This window comes from Ictidomys tridecemlineatus, chromosome 10 (genome assembly GCF_052094955.1).
Source record: "Ictidomys tridecemlineatus isolate mIctTri1 chromosome 10, mIctTri1.hap1, whole genome shotgun sequence".
Taxonomy (NCBI): domain Eukaryota; kingdom Metazoa; phylum Chordata; class Mammalia; order Rodentia; family Sciuridae; genus Ictidomys; species Ictidomys tridecemlineatus.
The window spans coordinates 103206810-103229316 of record NC_135486.1 but is presented as its reverse complement, the minus strand read 5'-3'; the positions used below and the strand labels follow the sequence as shown (position 1 = coordinate 103229316).

Below are 22507 nucleotides of genomic sequence, written 5' to 3'. Positions count from 1 at the left end.
GAATATCCATGAAGTATGCAATTGAAAACAAGCAACTCCAATATTCCAGCATTACTCTTAGACCACCCTTCTTGCCCACAAAATAGCATAACAGAACAGAATGAGCAAACCAAGAAAAACTGGTGTCAAATCATGTAATTATGCTATGAAGCTACCTCTAATCCACTCCAATCAAATGTCTCTCTTTATATATAGTAACACCACAGACCAAGAATTTGGTGACTTCTAGATCTGGAGATATTCCACATTCTTCCTTGAATGTGTATCTGCATTGTTACATAGACCTGTCCAAATCTCTGGAATGATAAATGATAAAAATCTTTTGTACCATGCACACCACTTTTTCTGAGTTGATGTTTTTATTTCTCCCTGGATTCTCCTCCCATAACATAACCTTACATACCAACAGTTAGACTTTAGCACTGGAATTGTGCTTTTTATATTTTGAATTCTAGTATTACATTAATCAACAGGGAAAGTAGCCACCAACAATGAGTATTTTAAAATACCACACACACACAAAAAATTGGTTTGGTGGCATATGCCTCGAAGGCCAGGTATTGGGAGCAGGAGTTCATTCAAGGGAAGCACAAGTTTGAGACCAGTTTGGCATCTAAGCAAGACACTGTTTAAAATTTAAAAATAAATAATAAAAAATAAAAAGGGACTAGTATTGTTGCTGGTTGTGGCCCCAGGAATTGGATGGCTGCATTGCATTTCTTGGCTCTTTTATTCTTGCAGAAGCAAATTTCAGATGAGACATAAAATTCAGTTAAAATGACAAAATTTATTAGTACAGAAAACACTAGAAGAGGAAGAGAAAATGCAATATCTCTAAGAGAGAGACCTCATATTCCCTTTGCTCTCCAGTTTTTTTTTGGCAGCATTTGGGGTACAAACTGAGGTTCTTTTATATACTAAACACATGCTCTTACACTGAGCTACATCCTCAGTCTTAGAGGATATTATTTTGTTAAAAAGACATTGCTTAATGTGTGCATCAATGCTAAGGCTTTCCTATTATCAAATTGATTGCACATACACATGTAGAAAAAAAATAATTTCCTGAATGCTGATCTAGTTCCTAACTCCCTACACTTTGTTTTGATGCTTCAGGGTAATACAGGGCACATTTAATTTTAACTGTTGTGTCATCTGACAAAATAATTTGACAATACAAAAGCAAACTTCCTGCAGGTCCCTTCATGTAACTGAGAAAGTACCTGAGGCAGAGGGGGAAAGCACCATGCATTCAAAACCTCTGTACCTCAGTCTACTGAGGTATCCCAACTCACACTCTGTACCTCAGACTACTGAGATATGACAATTATGGGGAAGCTCAGAAGCACACAAATTGATCTGAAATTAATATTATTTATGTTCACATCACCGTTGTTTCAAATAGCCCATGAAAAAATAAAAACAAAGGAACTGCAGAGAACACAAATATCTATATTAGAAAATGACAGAATGAATCATAATATAAACATTGGATGGAATACCACACAGTACCCCTTGATACACAACCATGATTCCTTCCTTCTTTAAACTTATATTTAATTTATATACCATAATAGTCATCATTTGAAATATACATTCTGAGCTAGGAAGGTGTTATAATCCTGTAGTCATGAGTATTCATAAGTTGAGAATGGAGGAATACAAGTTGAAGGTCAGCCTCAGAAATTTTGCAAGATACCACTTCAAAAATAAAACCAAACATAAATCAGTGACACAGTGCTTGCAAACCATGAACCAGATCAATTCTGAGACAGAGAGAGAGAGAGAGGAGAGAGAGAGAGAGAGAGAGAGAGAGAGAGAGAGAGAGAGAGATTGATTTAACTACAGGGTACTCTAACACTGAAATTTATCTCTATCATTTTTAAAATTATATTATCCATAAGTCACTCAGGTTGGCCTTGAACTTGAGATGCTCCTGCCTCAGTCTCCTGAGTCACTGGGCATACACTGCTATGCCTGGTACTGTCCTTTCAGCCATTTCTCTCTTTAAACCATATTAAGCATAATAAATGGCATTAAGTGCATTCATATAACTGCATATCCATACCAACGAAGTCAAACTTTTTAGTCACCCCAAGTAGAAACCCAATGAGCTCTAAACACTCTCAATCTCTCTCTTCAACCAATTTCTGATAACCATCACTTTATTTTCAATGAATAAAATTGGTATTCCATATATCTCATTTAATTTGAATGGATAGTATTTGACTTTTCCCTGACTTATTTCACATAGCAAAATGTCTTCAAGAATCCGCCCCATTTTAGCCAGAATTCCAGGCTCAAATCTGGGAATATGGAGGTAAAAAACACAAAGTGAAAACAGCTGGAAATACTGTCTCATTTATTTATATACTAAGGTTGCACAATTGGCCTGTGGAATTATACACCAAAATCTATGAATGTTATCAGAGAGATGTTATGACAATAGGTCTTGGATACTTTCTTCCTAAAGTATGCAAGGCAAGAAGTAATCTTGATGTATCTGTGCATTTTATTTTGAAAAGGGCTCTCATTGTTCCAGGTACCCAAAGACAGATGATGCCTTGCTCCCTCATTATTTCTGAATGGGAAGAAAAATTTTATTGCCTGGTAGGAAGATGTTTCTTATTTTCCACAGTGAATAAGCCCTGACTCCTCATGTCATGCTAGTCTTGTATCTCATTGTGTAGCCAGAGATTCATAGTTCTATGAACTTACCTGATTATTTTGGTTACCAAACTCAGTGGATTCACTTCTTGGGGGGGGGGGGGGTTGAATTGGAATAGTTGCTACTAGGCTGAGGGTGTACTTCAGAAATGGACCACTGGCCTAGCATGTGTGATGCCCTGAATTTCAACCTCACAAGAAAAACAAAGTAATATAAAACCAAAAACCTCCAAAACCAGAAAGAAAAATAATGTTCATATACAGCAAAGCTTATTTGTAGCAAATACGGACACAAGTAATCTTTTTCAAAGAAATGACACCTTAGTTTGAGGAGAGCGTGTACTTTTTATGGTATGATAAATTTTTTAGGAAAGAAAATTTAGTACATTTAGAGATTAAGACACATTACCCTAGCATCATTAAAAATGTTTCATTCTACATTAAATGGTATTAACATATGGCTTAATTTCTTCCATGGGTGAAGATAAAACCAATGCCCTGGTAAAGAGTGGCTCCATTGGTTCCCTTTATTTTCAGGGATGGAGACCTAGCTCCTCAGAGTATTGTGGTCTTCAGAGAGGGAATTATCTTGTCTTATCAGATGAATCAGGTTCAATCCAGGAAGGCTCAGAATAGCAAGATTCCTTTGATTACACATGACCAATTTAAAAAAGAATTCCTTGGTATTCATAAAATATGCACTATAGTTTCCTAATCTCTGGGGTCTTCATAATCCTCCTGAATGAGAGATTTTATGACTCTTCAGAATACCAGGGTTCATAACAGTCCTGTCACTCTATGAGGTAAATGTAAACTTTGAAATTCAAGATACTGATACATGGGCCTAACTTTCATGTTGATACACCCTTTCCATTCCTCCATGATTACAAACTAAGAAAAGTATAAAAATCTGGTTTATGCAAATTAAATCCTTCAAATATTAAGGTATAATTAAAATGTTGAAAATAATTAATGGAGAAATTATAACACTATGTATCAAATAGTATGCCTGTTATCTAGAGCCTTTAATAAAAGGGAATAGAGTAATATCTGTGACATAAATATGTGACTCAATACATGACAATGTTAATCTATTAAAAACCATTGACATTTATAAACAACTCACATACAAAATATGAATATGTATTAGGGAAGAATAATGTTACCGTAGATTAGGTAGAGGGAAGTGAAGAGACAGGAAGGATAGGGATGTGGGGTTAGGAAACATAGTAGAATGAAACTGACATTATTACTATATGTATATATGTGACTACATGACCAATATAATTCTACAGCATATAGACAAATGACAAATTGTATCCATGTATATATGATATATGAAATGCATTTTATTGTTATGTGTAACTAATTAAAACAAAATATTTTTATTAAAAAAATCCAGGAAAATAATAAGAAAAATTGGTAATATTGGGCACCTTAATTCTATAACACTTCACCATCATACACGATAGAGTTTATGGTAGAGGTTCTTAATAACATTCATGAAAGACTCAGTTTATAGAGACTCTTATTAGTAGCATGTGTTGAATTTTATCTATTGTATCTGATATTCACACAAAGGATCATAAATCCTTTAATCTGCATTGTGATCTACTATCTTAATAGTTTTTTCTACTCTGCATGTGTTGAATTTTATATATTGTATCTGATATTCACAAAAGGATCATAAATCCTTTAATTTGCATTGTGATCTACTATCTTAATAGTTTTTTCTACTCTACAGTACCATGGTCAACCCTATTTGGTTATACATAATCTGGTTTCTAATATACTACTAGGTTTGATAATTTACACTTTAAGAAATAAACATATTCAATTTGTTAGTGTTAAAAAATTTTTGAATATGTGAAAATACATTCTAAGGTGGATGTGGTGGCCCACATCCCTGCAATCCTAGTGAATTGGGAAGAGTTTCAGAAATTCAAAGGCAGCCTCAGCAACATAGTGACACCCTAAATTAAAAAAAAAAGAAAAAGAAAAAGAAAAAGCAGGTAATGTAGCTCAGTAGTTAAGTGCCCCTTAGTTCAATTCAGAGTACAAAAAAATAAAAATAAAAATTTAGGCAAAAAAAATATGAAATTTTGATATAATCAATTATGTGAGTACTGTTTTCTGTCATTTTCAAAAGTGGGTATTAAGTAATCATTGTTGAAGTGTAAGACATTGATATCCTTTTAGAGATTAGCTATGGGCACTCTACTAAAATATTTTTTAAAATTTCATTACTTCCACCATATCAGCTAATGATGTTTAATAAATTGGAATCAAATTGAAGAAATTAACCAATTTTCTACATTAAAACAATTTTTTCTCTTTTTTTTAATTTTTAAATTTTTTAATTTATTTTTTATTGTTGGTCGTTCAAAACATTACACAGTTCTTAATACATCATATTTCACAGTTTGATTCAAGCGGGTTATGAACTCCCAACTTTACCCTGTATACAGATTGCTGTATCACATCAGTTACCCTTCCATTGATTGACATATTGTTTTTCTAGTGTCTGATGTATTCTGCTGTCAGTCCTATTCTCTACTATCCCCCCTAATTTTTTCTTAAAAATTCTCACACACATCAAGATATGAAGTAAAGATAGAAATTTATTATGCTGTTAAAATATTTGCTAAGTTTTTAAAATTTCTTGTAAATATTTCATTCATATCTAAGGCATATATATAAGTTGAATAAATGTTGCTCCACCTTCACTATTGGGTTTCAAATGCTGAAGAAAGTTGGATACTTGAATGAAGACTTGGACACATTTAAATTTTTGCACTATGAATTTCCTAGTCTTCTGTAATGTATGAGCAATAGCTATGAACTTATAACACTTTCTCCATTTATACCTTTTCAAAACTAGGAATTATCAGTTGCTGAGTAAGTTGCCAAAAACTGATAGACTTATCTCTACTGATTCCTCTGCTTGGCACATATTCTCATTAATAGGGCTTCTCTGCAGTACAAATACTTTAATATTCATAAAGCTTAAATATTTGATTAAAAGATTTCCTACATTCTTCACATTAGTTGTTCTTGTCACCAATATGCATACTGTGGTAATGAAAAACGTCTGGTCTTTGAAAAAGAATTTTGTCACATTATGCAAATTTGTATTTCTTCTATCAATTGTGAACTCTCTGGTGGCGAATAATGTGTGTCCTTTGATAAAAAGACTTGCCAAATTTTTCACATTTATAGGTCTTTTCTCTAGTGTGAATTCTCTGGTGGCGAATAAGGTTTGATCTCCGACGAAAAGCTTTGCCACATTCTTCACATTTGTAGGGCTTCTCCCCAGTATGAATTCTCTGGTGTTCAATAAGGTGTGGCTTTTGATAAAAAGCTTTTCCACATTCTTCACATTTGTAGGGCTTTTCTCTGGTATGAATTCTCTCATGGCGAATAAGGTGTGATCTTTGATTGAAAGCTTTGCCACATTCTTCACATTTATAGGGCTTCTCTCCAGTATGAATTCTCTGGTGGCGAAAAAGTTCTGATCTGTGGGAAAAGGTTTTCATACATTCTTCACATTTGTAGGGCTTCTCTCCAGTATGAATAATCCAGTGGTGGATAAGTTGGGATCTTTTACAAAAAGCTTTGCCACATTCTTCACATTTGTAGGACTTCTCTCTAGTATGAATTCTCTGGTGTTGAGTAAGTAATTTACTTACATAAAAGGCTTTGTTGCATTCTTCAGATGTGTAGGGCTTCTCTTTCGTATGAATTATCTGGTGGTGAATAAGGTGTGATTTTTGACAAAAAGCTTGGCTACATACTTCACATTTGAAGGGCTTCTCTCTGGTATGAATTCTCTGGTGGCGAATAAGGTGTGATTTCTGATAAAAAATTTTCCCACATTCTTCACATTTGTAGGCCTTTTCTCCTGTATGACTTCTCTGGTGGCGAGAAAGTCCTGAACTACGGGAAAAAGTCTCAATACATCCTTCACATTTGTTGGGCTTCTCTCTAGTATGAATTCTCTCATGGCGGATAAGATTTGATTTTCGATAAAAAGCTTTGCCACATTCTTCACATTTGCAGGGTATCTCTCTAGCATGAATTCTCTGGTGTTGTGTAAGTACTTCCCTTACATAAAAAACTTTGTTGCATTCTTCACATTTGTAGGGCTTCTCTCTGGTATGAATTCTCTGGTGGCGAATAAGGTGTGATTTTTGATAAAAAGTTTTCCCACATTCTTCACATTTGTAGGGCTTTTCTCCAGTATGACTTCTCTGGTGGCGAGAAAGTTCTGATCTGCTGGAAAAAGTTTTGATACATTCTTCACATTTGTAGGGCTTCACTCTGGTATGAATTCTCTCATGGCGAATAAGGTGAGATTTTCGATAAAAAGTTTTCCCACATTCTTCACATTTGTAGGGCTTCTCTCCAGTATGACTTCTCTGGTGGCGAGAAAGTTCTGATCTGAAGGAAAAACTTTTGATACATACTTCACATTTGTAGGGCTTCCCTCTGGTATGAATTCTCTCATGGCGAATAAGGTGAAATTTTCGATAAAAAGTTTTGCCACAATCTTCACATTTGTAGGGCTTCTCTCCAGTATGACGTCTCTGGTGGCAAGAAAGTTCTGATCTGCAGAAAAAAGTTTTGATACATTCTTCACATTTGTAGGGCTTCTCTCTGGTATGAATTGTCTCGTGGCGAATAAGGTGAAATTTTCTATAAAAAGTTTTGCCACATTCTTCACATTTGTAGGACTTCTCTCCAGTATGACTTCTCTGGTGGCGAGAAAGTGCTGATCTGCAGGGAAAAGTTTTGATACATTCTTCACATTTGTAGGGATTCTCTCTGGTATGAATTCTCTGGTGGCGAATAAGGTGTGATTTTTGATAAAAAGTTTTCCCACATTCTTCACATTTGTAGGGCTTTTCACCAGTATGACTTCTCTGGTGGCGAGAAAGTTCTGATCTGCTGGAAAAAGTTTTGATACATTCTTCACATTTGTAGGGCTTCACTCTGGTATGAATTCTCTCATGGCGAATAAGGTGAGATTTTCGATAAAAAGTTTTCCCACATTCTTCACATTTGTAGGGCTTCTCTCCAGTATGACTTCTCTGGTGGCGAGAAAGTGCTGATCTGAAGGAAAAACTTTTGATACATTCTTCACATTTGTAGGGTTTCTCTCCGGTATGACTTCTCTGGTGGCAAGAAAGTTCTGATCTGCAGGAAAAAGTTTTGATACATTCTTCACATTTGTAGGGCTTCTCTCTGGTATGAATTCTCTCATGGCGAATAAGGTGAGATTTACGATAAAAAGTTTTGCCACATTCTTCACATTTGTAGGGCTTTTCTCCAATATGACTTCTCTGGTGGCGAGAAAGTTCTGATATGCGGGAAAAAGCTTCCATACATTCTTCACATTTGTAGAGCTTCTCTCTGGCATGAATTTTCTCATGGCGAATAAGGTGTGATTTTCGATAAAAAGCTTTGCCACATTCTTCACATATGTAAGGCCTCTCTCCAGTATGACTTCTCTGGTGGCGAAAAAGTTCTGATCTGTGGGAAAAAGTTTCCATACATTCTTCACATTTGTAGAGTTTCTCTCTGGTATGAATTCTCTCATGACGAATAAGATGTGATTTCCAATAAAAAGCTTTGCCACACTTTTCACATTTGTAGGACTTCTCTCTACCATGAACTCTCTGGTGTTGTATAAGTAATTTTCTTACATAAAAAACTTTATTGCATTCTTCACATTTGTAGGGCTTCTTTTTAGTATGAATTATCTGGTGGCGAATACGGTGTGATTTTCGATAGAAAGCTTTGCCACATTCTTCACATTTGTAGGATTTCTCTCGAGCATGAATTTTTTGGTGTTGAATAAGTAATCTTCTTACATGAAAAGCTTTGTCACAGTCTTTACAATTGTACAGGTTCTCTCCAGTATGAATTCTCTGATGGCAAGCAAGGTGTAATTTTTGACAAAAAGCTTTGCCACATTCTTCCCACTTGTAGAGCTTCTCTCTGGTATGATTTCTCAGGTGAAATTTAAGTGAGATTCTTTCATAAAAAGCCTTTCCACATTCTTTACATTTGTATGCCTTCTCTCTGGTATGAATTCTCTGGTGAAGAATAAAGTGTGATTTTTGATAAAAAGGTTTGCCACATTCTTCCCACTTGTAAGGCTTCTCTCCATTATGAAGTTTTTGAAATTCAGAAAGTTTTACATAATGACTTAAGGATTTGTCATACTCTCTAAAATTGAAGAATCTCTCTTTGATATGAATTTTTTGCTGTTTAGTATCAAATGAACTTTGAACAAAAGCTTTGTCACATTCTTTATATATGGAGGTATTATGACTGCTATGCCATCTCAGGTGTTTAGAAAGAAATAATGAGTAAGTGTGGACTTTCTCACAATTGTTAAAATTGCATGTTTTGGCATAAGCAGAAATTATTTCTTTATTGCAGAATAATGAATATTTAGTAGAGAGATTCTCAAAATGATCTCTTTTAGAAATTTGTCCTTCAGTACTAAATTTCTTGTCTATTGAAATGTTTGACTGGAAATTTAAATCAGTGTTATCTTTGAAATCAGTGAAGTTAAAAGTTGAAATGTGAACTAGATTTCTTTTCACATTTTCCACATTTTCATTAAGAAAATATATATGCTGCAAAAATTGCTGGGCATTTATTTGTAAAGATACATATAACTCCTGAAAAGTGACTGGCCTATGTTGAATTATTTTCTGAGACATTAAATGTTCTTGATGTCCCCCGACAGTGTAATTTTCATTACATATCTTTATAGCTAATTCATTTTGTCCCATATTATAAAATTTCTGACTTTCATTCTCACATTCAGTTTTCCATATTTTCCTTTTTTGTAAACAGTTAATATTATGTTCTTCATTCCTTATATCCTCTTCTGTTGAAAATTCATGGGAATTATGAGAACTCATGGCTGAAATATAAAAAAATGGTAATTATTTTACCTACTAATCAGGAATAAATGTTTTGCAAATATCACATATGAAATTACATCAATGTCTAGACACCAGGAGGGTAGCAGAATACAAAATCCAAACACATTATTATTCCTAATACATTTAAACTAAATAAAAATGTACAGACTAATTACCTTGTTGGAACTGCCCAAACCATCTCAGAGATCACAGTATCCAAAATGAGAACATTACAAAGAGAAATATATTAGAGGAAAAGAAATGTATATTTTTATCAACCACACTATATCCATGTCTATAGTATAGCATTGAGAAGGTATAAAAAAATTACCATCTCCATTTTCTGAGCAGAAAAAGAAAATATATTAAAAATGCAAACATTTGTGGTTTTCTTGGGATTGTTTGAAAGCTGGTTTCTTCTACCATTACACAGAGATCTGGAGATAACAAGAAAACAAGTTGAGAGACATTAAATACCTGGCAGACTATACCCATATTTCCTGAAGGAAGCTAACAGATGGCAATCAAGATAAATGACTAGCATTCAACAAATTGTGCTGGGAAAACTGGAAATCCATATGCAACAAAATGATATTGAATCCCTATTTCTCACCATGCACAAAAGTTAACTCAAAATGGATCAAGGATTTAGGAATCAAACCAGAGACTCTGTGTCTAATAGAAGAAAAAGTAGGCCCTAATCTCTATCACATGGGGTTAGGCCCCAAGTCTTTTAATAAGACATCTATGGCACAAGAATTAAAACCGAGAATAAACAAGTGGAATGAATTCAAACTAAAAAGTTTTTTCTCAGCAAGAGAAAGCAGTATGGAGATTCCTTGGAAAGCTGGGAATGAAACCACCATTTGACCCAGCTATTCTTCTTCTTGGACTATTCTCAAAAGACCTAAAAATGGCATACTACAGGGACACAGCCACATCAATGTTTATAGCAGCACAATTCCCTATAGCTAGACTGTGGAGCCAACCTAGATGCCTTTCAATGGATGAATGGATTAAAAAAATGTGGTCTTTATACACAATGGAATATTACTCAGCACTAACAAAGAATAAGATCATGGCATTTGCAGCAAAATGGATGGCATTAGAGAAGATTATGCTAAGTAAAGTTAGCCAATCCCCCAAAAACAAATGTCAAAGGTTTTCTCTGATATAAGGAGGTTGACTCATAGTTGGGTAGGGAAGGGGAACATGGAAGGATTAGATGAATTCTAGATACGGAAGAGGGTGGGAGGGAAAGGGAGGTGGTAGGGGATTAGCAAGGATGGTGGAATGTGATAGAAATCATTATCCAAAGTACATGTATGAAGAATTGGATGTCAACATACTTTATATAAGGGAGGTGACTCAAAATGGGGTAGGGAGAAAGAGCATATGAAGAGATTACCTCTAGATATAAAAGAGAGGTGGGAGGGAAAGGGAGGGAGAATGGGAATTGCATGGGGAGGGAAGGAGACCCCCTTTGTTATACAAAATACCTGTATGATGATGTAAGGGGGGAAAAAAGAAGTGAGCCACATTAGGTTGGATAGAGAGAAGTGATGGAAGGGGAGGAGAGTGGAAGGGGCGAATGGAAAGACAACAGAATAAAATAGACATTATTATTGCTGTGGGTATATATGTGACTGCATGACCAATGTAATTCTGCAACCTGTACATTCAGAAAAATGAGAAATTATATCCCATCTGATTCAAATGTATGATATGTCAAGATCATTGTACTATCATGTATAACTAATTAAAACAAACAAACAAAAAACAATATATTAGGAATTGAACATTATGATAGTGAGAGATGAAATTGACCAAACAAAAAAAACCATTAGAAAGATGTTTAATGAGCTAAATGCTGAGAAATACTGTTAATAGAAATAAATAAAAATTGTATTTGTGAAAAATTTCTTAAGGAACAGTGCTTGAGAGAGAGTCAGGGGTGGTTATGCATAGCTGACATTGAGACAAACAGTTTATAAGTGGAAGGCAGTATCAGAAACTTAGTGATCTCTTATAAAAAATATTTGAAAACAGCTAAGGATAGAAAGTAGTAGTAAATCAACTTTAAGTTCCACCTGCAGTACCAACAAATAGGTGTGACAAGGTTTAACTAAGAGAAATAAAACAGAAACTACAGTCCAAAATTTCAATAATCTACAAGTGTGAATACAGACAATCTCAAACTACATTCTATTCAAATTTTAAAAATTTACAAAAAGGGAATCTTGAGAACACCACCAGAAAAAACAACATATCAACTAGGAAGAAAGTCCTATGTAATCAATCATGAATTCTTTTAAAATACAGAATGGTATTTAGGAATATTATCAAAGAAGTGAAAGAATAAGATTACAAACTGCCACAGTCTGGCTGGGCACAAATCACGAACCACTTAAGCAGGAACAAACATTATTTTTGAACTTCACCAGCACACTCCACACACGCTCCCCAGGAATTCTCACGAACGCCACACAGCTCCTCCAGGAACCAACAACCCGAAAATCCCTCTTCCGGAAATCCCTTCTCACGCACTTCCCCAACCAATGGGAATTCTCCGGGAATCCCCATGAGAACTCTAAAGTAGCGCAACAACTCCAAAGTAGCAGGCCAAGGTGTACAGTAAAGGTCTAATATATAACCGAATGGCAAAATGCCAGGGGCCATTCTGACTCATCTGTGGCTATCAGCGTCTCCCCACTACAGTTTAATCAAACAACAAGCAATGTGGCGTAGTGACTGTGCCGGTTAGGTTGTCCAATACACATATGGTCCTTAGCCGTCATTGGATGAGCTGAACTCAAGACGTCAGCCTGCTGTCTTAGGTTGGTAGCACTGCAATTGGATCTTACCCATCACTACCAGTCCAGCATATAGCTGTACTTGTGGATAGGCCTTTGCACAAGTGGGGGGCAGGTGAGGTTCTTTGCCTCACCTCTGTTGGCCCCCAAATTTTAGACCATCACTAGCAGAAGGGAGGAGGATGCAAAATGACACCAAGCCAAATGATGGCTCTTTTTGGAAAAATTGTACCACCGATGACATCATTAGCAAAGATACCCCAGCACTACCACAATTCGCTGCACCAACAGATAGTTCACAGTGCATACAAGTAATACATAGTGCAGGCAAGATCTGCAAGCAGTTCAAAGCAGAGGAATCCATCAATACGTCCATTTCCTCCCAAAGTAAATCAACTTCTTGATTGAGCATTACTTGTTGAGTTATTATTCATTGATGTATCAGTTTATACTGTTTACTGTGATAGCTATCGAACGATTGGTTTTATCTTCACTGACTAGGATGAAGATAGAAATTCTGGCAATGATGGCTAAAAAAAAAATTATGTCACATTTCAATAGGTACTAAGAAAACAATTTTCTGAGCAGTTTACATTATCCTGAACAGAATTATTAAATATAATGAAAGGGAGGTGAAAGTAAACAAACAGATCTTTTTAATCTTCTTATTTGTTCACCTATTAAAACAATTCTCAACAGCTGTTTACCCAATTTAAATTAAACCATTTAAATCACGTGAATAAAAAATAAGGATCCATTTTTTCCATGAGCGCCCCTCAAATGATATATAGACATACATATAGACCTAAAACACAAAACACAAGTGTGCACACATAACATACAACACTTAAGACAATAGTAAAGACCTTGTAGCTTTACACAGGTGAAATCTCCATTGTAATGTTTAAAAACTCCACAGTCAAAAAATAGAACTGATCTGAAAAACATTCACATAGGTCTGTATGAGCTCAAAAAATAATATAGAACTTTATGATGTGGGAAAGGGCAATAATAAAATCGATATTGAAAAAAAGTATCCTGGTTATGACCTAGGTTTGACTCTCCTTTTGATACCCCATCCTTTTTTCTGTAACTTGCATATGGGTCTGAAGGTATTCCTACAAGAAAGTCCCAAAGTTTTTTACATTTGAAATAGGCCTTAATGATGTTTATTATTCATTAGCCTCCAGGTGTGGGAGAATCACTGTTGCAGATGTAAGAATAGCCAAGCTGAAGCTCTGGATATCAGCTATTATGGATTTGAGTCAAATCATCTTCTTTTTGGTCTGTAGATATTGCTTTGGTTAGTCTCTCTGGAATCCAAATCAGCTGCTGGTTTCCCTGTGGAAACACACAAACAGAACCCCTACTCCAGACAATCACTGGGTCAGGACCTTTCCATTGTCCTGTTAGAATATCCATCCAAAGTACCTTATAGGTACTTTGCATAGGCTTATGCACATTTTTTTTTTTTTGGATACATATGCCTTTCTGAAGCACTAAGCCCTGATGAATCCAAATTTAAAAAGTTTAGAGTAAAAAGGGTAATTTTAAGTTTATCTTTGGGGGATATATATACCGCTTTCAAATTCCCTCTTTTTGCTTTAATAAGTACATTTTAATAGTTTGATGAGCTCTTTCAACTATGCCATGTCCCTGTGGATTGTATGGGACTCCTGTTATATGAGTAATGCAAAATGATCAGCAAAATGGTTTAAAAGAGGCAGAAGTATAAGTAGGACCATTATCTGTTTTTAACTGTTTTGGAATGCCCACAGTAGCAAAATTTTGTAAGCAATGAGCTATAATATCTTTAGTTTTTTCTCCAGCATGAAGGGAGCCCATCAAAAATCCAGAAGAAGTATCAACAGTAACATGCAAATATATTAAAATATTTGGAAATATATATTTCCAAATTCTGGCAAGTGTGTGACGTCCATCTGCCAAATATGGTTAGGTATCAATCCTCTAGAATTGACTGCAAGATTAACTTGTGGTAAAAAAGTCACACAATTTTGACATTGTTTTATTATTTGTCTAGCTTGCTCCTTAGTTATTTTAAAATGCTTTTGTAAAGTATTAGCATTGACATGGAACCTTTTATGAAAATTTGTAGCTTCTTCTAGTGTAGAGAAAATATGTATGTCATATGTAGTTTTATCTGCTAAACCATTGCCCAAACTAAACGCTCCAGGCAATCCTGTATGTGCAATGATATGTCTTATAAAGAATGGATCTTTTCTGTCCCAGATTAGACTTTGTATAGTGGAAAACAAAGTGAAAACAGTAGAGGAAGGGGAAATCCTACTAGCATCTTCAAGGGATACTATAGCATTAACTACATACTGACTATCAGAAAATAAATTAAATACAGAATCTTTAAACATCACAAAAGCTTGTAATACTGCATTAAGCTCTACCTTTTGAGCTGATTGTTTGGGTTCTAAAACTGTAAAAGTTTGATCAGGAGTAACTACTGCTGCTGTACCATTATTTGACCCATCAGTGAATATATTTGGAGCATTCATGTCAAGTGTTTTTCTTGTCATTTTTGGAAAACCTACAGGATGCGAAGACCAAAAAGACAACAAAGGATTAGATGGTAAGTGGTTATCAAATGAAACATTAGATTTGCACATGATTATTGCCCAAGGATTTAACTCATTAGCTAACTCATCAATTTGATCCATAGTATATGGAGTAATAATTTTATTGGGAGAAATTCCAAACACTCCCTTTGCTGCTTTTATTCCTTTGAGTACTAAGTGTCCTATAGCCTCAGGATACCTAGTAAGAATAGTGTTAGGAGAATCAGATAATGTATCCACAATAATGGACCTTCTTGCCAAAATACTCCTGTAGGAATATTTTTTGTTGGTATTACAATAAATAATAAAGGCAAAGTTGTATCAATTCTACCCAATGCATATTTTCCATATATGTTTCAATAATTTTTAATGCCTTTCTTGCATCAGGTGTTAACATGCGGGGTGAATTTGGATCTGATGGACCTTTTAGGATATCAAATAAAGGTCCCAACTCTCCTGTTGGTATGCCTAGATAAGGCCTTATCCAATTTATGTCTCCTAATAACTTTTGGAAGTCGTTAAGTCATTTGAGTTGATCTACTCTTACTTGAATTTTTGGTGGATGGACCATGGTTGAGGATAATAAAACTCCTAAATAATTAATTGGAAAATTTAATTGTACTTTATCTATTGCTCTCTAGATTATAATTTTTTAATAAGTTCGTAAGTATTGCATAACATTCTAGCAATGTATTTTTTGTTTGTTTTTTTTTTTTTTTTTTTTTTAGAGAGAGTGAGAGAGAATTTTTAAATATTTATTTTTTACTTCTCAACAGACACAACATCTTTGTTGGTATATGGTGCTGAGGATTGAACCCGGGCCACACGCATGCCAGGCGAGCGCGCTACCGCTTGAGCCACATCCCCAGCCCCTAGCAATGCGTTTTTATCCTTGTGTGCTAATAGTACATCAACCATATAATCAAATATTTGTAGTTCAGGATTTTGATTTCTAAGTGGCTGGACTGCTTTGTTAACAAAAACTTGACACATAGTTAGGCTGTTAGCCATCCCTTGAGGAAGTAATTTCCATTCATATCACTGATCGGGACCTTCATCATTCAGTGCAGGGATAGTAAATGCAAAACGTGGACTATCCTCAGGATGAATTGAAATTAAAAAAAAAAAATCTTTAACATCTATAGCTAAAACATACCAGGTTTTTGGTAAAGCAGAAAATTGTGTAATTCCCGATTGAGCAGGTCCCATAATAACCATCTCATTATTAATGGCTCTTAAATCTTGCAATAATCTCCATTTACCAGATTTCTTTTTAATGACAAAAGAGGGAGTATTATAGGGAGATATGGAAGGTTGGATATGTCCCTCCACTAATTGTTGTTTGACCAGGTCATGGGCTACTTGTATCTTTTCTTTAGTCAGAGGCCATTGAGGAACCCATACTGGTCTTTCTGATTTCCAAGTAATTTTTATTGTCTCAGTGGCCCCTTCTGAAAATCCAACCTATGTCTGTCCCTTCCTTGGTCTATTTGTATTGGTGCTGCTATACCTTGTTCTTGTTTTTCTAATCATTTTCCTTTCCTAAAACCTTGTCTAGCCCTAATAGTGGGTGCATTTGAATTGATGTTATTTGTTAATGTCAAACCTAATTGATCTAGGACATCTCGTCCCCATAAATTTATAGGAAGATGACCCAATACATATGGCTGTATAGTTGCTTCACATCCTTTCAGGATCCTTCCAATCTAATACCATCGCACTTCTATGGGGATTAGTCACCACTCCTAGGCCTCTAAGCGTTTGAGTGCCTTGTTGTAATGGCCAATGTTTTGGCCATTCTTGATGAGATATGATGCTAAGGTTTGCACCTGTGTCCAGTAGCTCGTTAAATTCATGTCATTGAATATTTAGTTTTAGCATAGGGCGAGAATAATTTAAAGACAGCATAACCCAATCTACACCTGTGGAGCCTAATCCCCTGGAACCTCTTTCTATAATATGACTGGAAAATGTATCACGTAGGCTGGGTATTATTAATAACTGTGCTATTCTATCTCCTGGTGAAATTACTGATATACCCTTTGGAGAACTAGCTGTAATTTATTTCACCTTCAAAATCAGGATCAATTACCCCAGGACTTATCATAAGTCCTTTTAGAGTATAAGAACTGCGTCCTAACAATAAGCCTACTGTTCCGTGGGGAAGAGGTCCTTTTACTCCTGTGGGAATGATTTGAACTCCCATCTCTGGTGTTAGTACTGCTCTGGCGGAGGTGCAGATGTCCAACCCTGCGCTCCCTGTGGTTCTTCTGATGAGAGATCTCATGGATAATGTGTCCTGGGCACTACCCTGATGGTGTTGCTGGATTCCTCCATGGTGTTTCTGGGTTCCTCCAGTGCCCCGTATATTTGTGGTCATGGGCCCCAGAGCATTGGGCCCCTTGTCCGTTTTTCAGCAATGGAGCCCGATGCCTTTCTCCATGATATCATGGGTAAACACCTGGTCCTTGTCCGTTTTGATAATGGATTACCCTCTATGGTGGTTTGAGAATGGCATTCATTAGCCCAATGTCTCCCTCTATGGTATTGTGGGAAAATACCCAGTATTCTACTCTTTGACACCTAGCTTTGTTAAACCCTACTCCTATGGGGCAATTCCTTTTAAAATGTCCTATTTGTTCACAATTGTAGCATGTTTTTGGCCTGGCATCTAAAGCCTACTGTACTGCAGCTGTCAAGACTTGCCCTTGTTCATTAATGTCTCTACATAATTTATGTGTTTAAATCTCCATGTTCCCATGGTCTAATGACCTCTCTGCACCAATGACTTGCTTGTTTATAAGCCAGCTGTTTTATTAATGGCATTGCTTGTTCTGTATCCCCAAAACTCTGGTAGCTATTTGAATAAGCCTATCTACAAATTCAGCATAAGGTTCACTAGCTCCCTGTATTACCTGAGATAACTGACCTTTTAAATCTCCATGTCCTTGTAAAGTCTTCCATGCCCTAACTGCATCTGCAGCAATTTGTTAATATATAGCAGGATCATGTTCAATTTGTTGCCGTTGACCCTCATAAGGTCCTTTACCTAACACATATCTAAATTTCTTTGAGGGTAACAGGTACTACATTTCGCCTAGCCATCTCCATGTAAAATTCCTCATTGGCAACGTCCATAACAAATATTGTCCTCCATTTAACACAGATTTACACATGCTAGCCCAATCTGCTGGCATCATGTCCATGTGGGTAATGGATTTGACCATGCTTACAGTGAAGGGTGCTTGAGGACCATAGATTGTTACAGCCTCCTTTAAGTGCTTCACTGTTTGGAAATCTAAAGCACAATGAATTACCTGCCCTCCTACCTGCTCAAGTACAGGGCATGCTAATCTTTAAGGTCCTGTCTCAGGATCCCATCTATCCACTATAGGGGTTGAGGGCCATTCAGCCTATGTTGTCTCCATAGGTGGAGCTGTTGTTTGCATTATGCCCTCTGGTGATAGAACGGTGTTAGGAGCAGCCTCCTGTTGTAGCTTTTTCCCTAATAGCCCCTTTTCCTTTAAATTTTCTTCCTCTGTCTGACTCGCTCGAGAGACCTTCTCTTTTGATTGATCTAAAATGTCTTTCTCCATTGTCTGAACCTCTAACAATTTACTTAACACTCTTTCAGTTTGTTTTTTTACTAATTTCTAATCTACTATAAAGATAAAGCAACCCAACAAGATAACACAAAACAAAACTGAAACAGAATGAAACAAAAACGGAACAAAAAATCCTTGTATCAATTTTCCTATTTTCTTGAAATGTGCATTTGTGGTCTATTTCTATCTCTTCCTCAGGGCGAACAACTTCAAACTTTGAGCATACCATTTTTCCCAGTTTGCCTGAGAACGTTCTAGGGATAGGCAGCTTGAAACAAAAACAAATCAAAACAAGAACACATTGTTTTTTGAAATGGTCACCCATTCTCTCACCTTCCCGTAGGGGCGAAAAATTTCATTTACCTCCTAGCTTCAGGCATTCCCTGTATGGGCCGCCAAATGCCACAGTCTGGCTGGGCACAAATCATGAGCCATTTAAGCAGGAACAAACTATTTCTGAACTCCACCAGCACACTCCACACACGCTCCCCAGGAATTCTCACGAATGCCACACGGCTCCTCCAGGAACCAACAACCGGAAAATCCCTCTTGCGGATATCCTTCCTCCCGCACTTCCCCAACCAATGGGAACTCTCCGGGAATCCCCACGAAAACTCCAAAGTAGCAGGCCGAGGCGGACAGTAAAGGTCTAATATACAACTGAATCAATCCAGCATCATCTTAATGGCTTACCTCTCAACCAATACTGTTGGCAAAATGCCAGGGGCCATTCCAACTCGGCTGTGGCTCTCAGCAACAAACCAAGAATATTATATGCAGAAATACTAACTTTGAAAAATAAAAATAAAAATCAGATATATATGCCCCAATGTTTTTTACTTCTATAACTGTCTTTTAAAAATACTAAATAAACTTCTTCAGACTGAAAAATAAATTGGCAAGTAATATAACATAAAATTTTAAAGTTTTCTTGGAAAAGTCACAAAATAAATTCTAAATTATTATAATAGATCATGAAATAATTAATTTCTAATAGATTTTGAAAAAAAAGCATAATGCTTTATCTGAGGTGCATGTGGTAATGATTTTCTTCCAATCTGTAGGGTCTGTCCTTACTTTATTGTTTCCTTTGCAGACAAAAAGCTTTTTAATTTGAATTCATCCCATTTATTAATTCTTGATTTTACTTCTTAAGCTTTAGGAGTCTCGTTAAGGAAGTCAGATCTTAGGCCAATGTGCTAAAGATTTGGGCCTATTTCTTCTATTAGGCACAAGGTCTCTATTCTGGTGTCTAAGTCTTTGATCCACTTTGAGTTGTTTTGTGCAGGGTGAGACATAGAGGTTTAATTCCATTTTGCCACATATGTATTTCCAGTTTTGCCAAACAATTAGCTATATAGGCTATCTTTTCTCCAGTGAATATTTTTTGCACTTTTGTATAGTATGTCATAACCATATTTATGTGGGTTTGTCTCTGTGTCCTCAAATCCATACCATTGATCTACAAGTCTATTTTGTGCCAATATCATGCCATTTTTATTACTACTGCTCTGTAGTATAGTTTGAGATCTGGTATTGTGATGCTTCCTGCTTCAATTTTCTTGCTTATGATTGCTTTAATTATTGTTAGTCTACTATTTTTCCAAATGAATTTCATGATTGCTTTTACTATTTCTATGAAGAATGTCATTGGGATTTTAATCAGAATTGCATTAAATCTGCATAACACTTTTGGTAGTATGGCCATTTTGACAATATTAATTTTGCTTATCCAGGAGCATAGAGATCTTTCCATCTCCTAAGGTTTTCTTCAATTTCTTTCTTTAGTGATCCATAGTTTTCATTGTAGAATTGTAGAGGTCTTTCACCTCATTTGGTAGATTTATTTTATTTTATTTTATTAGGCTATTGTGAAGGGAGTTGTTTTCCTAATTTCTGTTTGAATGGATTCATCAATGATGTTTAGGAATGCATTTGATTTATGGCTGTTAATTTTACATCCTGCTACTTTGCTGCTAAAAGATTTCCAGTAGAATTTTTTGGCTCTTCTATATATAGAATTATGACATCAGCAAATAGTGATACTTCAAGTTCTTCTTTACCTAATTTTATCCCTTTCATTTCTCTCTTTTGTCTAATTGCTCTGGCTAGAGTTTCAAGCATGATGTTGAATAACAGTGGTCAAAGAGGACATCCTTGTCTTATTCCAATTTTTAGTGGAAATGCTTTCTTTTTTTCTCCATTTTGAATGATGCTGGCCTTGGGTTTAGCATATATAGCTTTTACAACGTTGAGTTATATTCCTAGTATCCCTAGTTTTCCTAGTGTTTTGAACATGAAGGTGTGCTGTATTTTGTCAAATCCATTTTTTTGCATCAATTGAGATGATCATGATTCTTGTTTTTAAGTCTATTAATATGATGTATAACGTTTATTGATTTGCATGTTTTGAACCAACCCTGCATGCTGGAGGTGAATCCCACTTGATCATAGTACATTACCTTCTTAACATGCTTTTATATAAAATTTACCAGAATTTAATTGAAAATTTTTGCATCTATGTTCAGCAAGGATATTGGTCTGAAGTTTTGTTTTTTTTTCCTTTGATGTATCTTTATCTTATTTTTCTGTCAGGGTGATATTAGGCTTAAGTTTGGGAGTATTCCCTCTTTTTCTATTTCATGAAAAACTTTAAGGAGTGTTGGTGTTAATTCTTATTTGAAAGTCTTGTGGAACTAGGCTGAGAATCCATCTCGTCCTGAGCTTTTCTTGGTTGGTAGGATTTCATTATTTGAAATCGATCTTTTTAAATCATTCAGTTTGGGTTGAAATTTGTCGATGTTTTTGATATTTTCTATTTTATTTGAGTATAAATTTTCAAAATAGTTTCTAATTATATTCTGTATTTCAGATGTCTCCATTATGATATTTCTTTTTCCAACTTGTATTTTAGTAATTTGAGTTTTCTCTCTTTTGCTCGTAGCATGGCCAGGGGTTTATCTTTTATTTATTTTTTCAAAGAACCAACTTTTTTTTTTGTCAATTTCTCAATTGTTTCTTTTGTTTCAAGTTCATTAATTTAAGTTCTGATTATTATTTTCTGTCTTCTACTGCTTTTGGTGTTGATTTGTTCTTCTTTTTCTAGGGCTTTGAGATGTAGTGTTATGACATTTATTTGTTGACTTTTTATTCTTTTACTGAATGCACTCAATGCAATAAACCTTCCTCTTAGTACGGCCTTCATAGTGTCCCAGAGATTTTGATATGTTGTATCCATGTTCTAATACTAAAACCCCCACAAATAATGAAATCAACAAATGGGCTAAGGAACTGAACAGACATTTCACAGAAGAAGAAACAAAACTGATCAGCAAATATATGAAAAGGTGTTCAACATCTCTAGCAAATAGAGAAATGCAAATCAAAATTACTCTAAGATTTTATCTCACTTCTGTCAAAATGGCAATCATCAAGAATATAGGCAACAATAAATGGTGGCAAGGATGTGATGAAAAATGTACACTCTTACATTGCTGGTGGGATTACAAATTGGTGCAACCACTATAGAAAGCAGTATGGAGATTCATCAGAAAATTGGGAATGGAACTACCATTTGACCCAGCTACCCCACACCTTGCTTTAAGTCCTAAGGGACTTAAAATCAGCATACTATAGTGATGCAGCCACATCAATGTATATAGCAGCTCCATTCAGAATAGCTATACTATGGAACCAATCTACGTGTCCCTCAATAGATGAATGGATTAAGAAAATGTGTTACATATGAACAATGGTCTATTACTTAAAGTAATAGGAAAAATTATGGCATTCTCCAGTAAACCTTTGGAGTTTGACAATATCATGCTCAGCAAAATAAGCCAATCCCATAAAACCAAAGGCTGAATGTTTTCTCTGATATGCAGATACTAATA

At 35.5% G+C, this 22507-nt stretch overlaps 1 protein-coding gene across 1 annotated transcript in view; it reads right to left on the bottom strand.

Annotated features, from left to right (window-relative positions):
- Window positions 1–2992: 2992 nt before the first annotated feature.
- The window catches only part of LOC101968493 (uncharacterized), a 67499-nt gene continuing 47984 nt past the window's right edge, over window positions 2993–22507 (bottom strand). The window contains 2 exon segments of the mRNA XM_078023539.1: window positions 2993–5899; window positions 5901–9607. Coding sequence (XP_077879665.1) covers window positions 5555–5899; window positions 5901–9607 — 4052 coding nt within the window. The 3' untranslated portion in view covers window positions 2993–5554.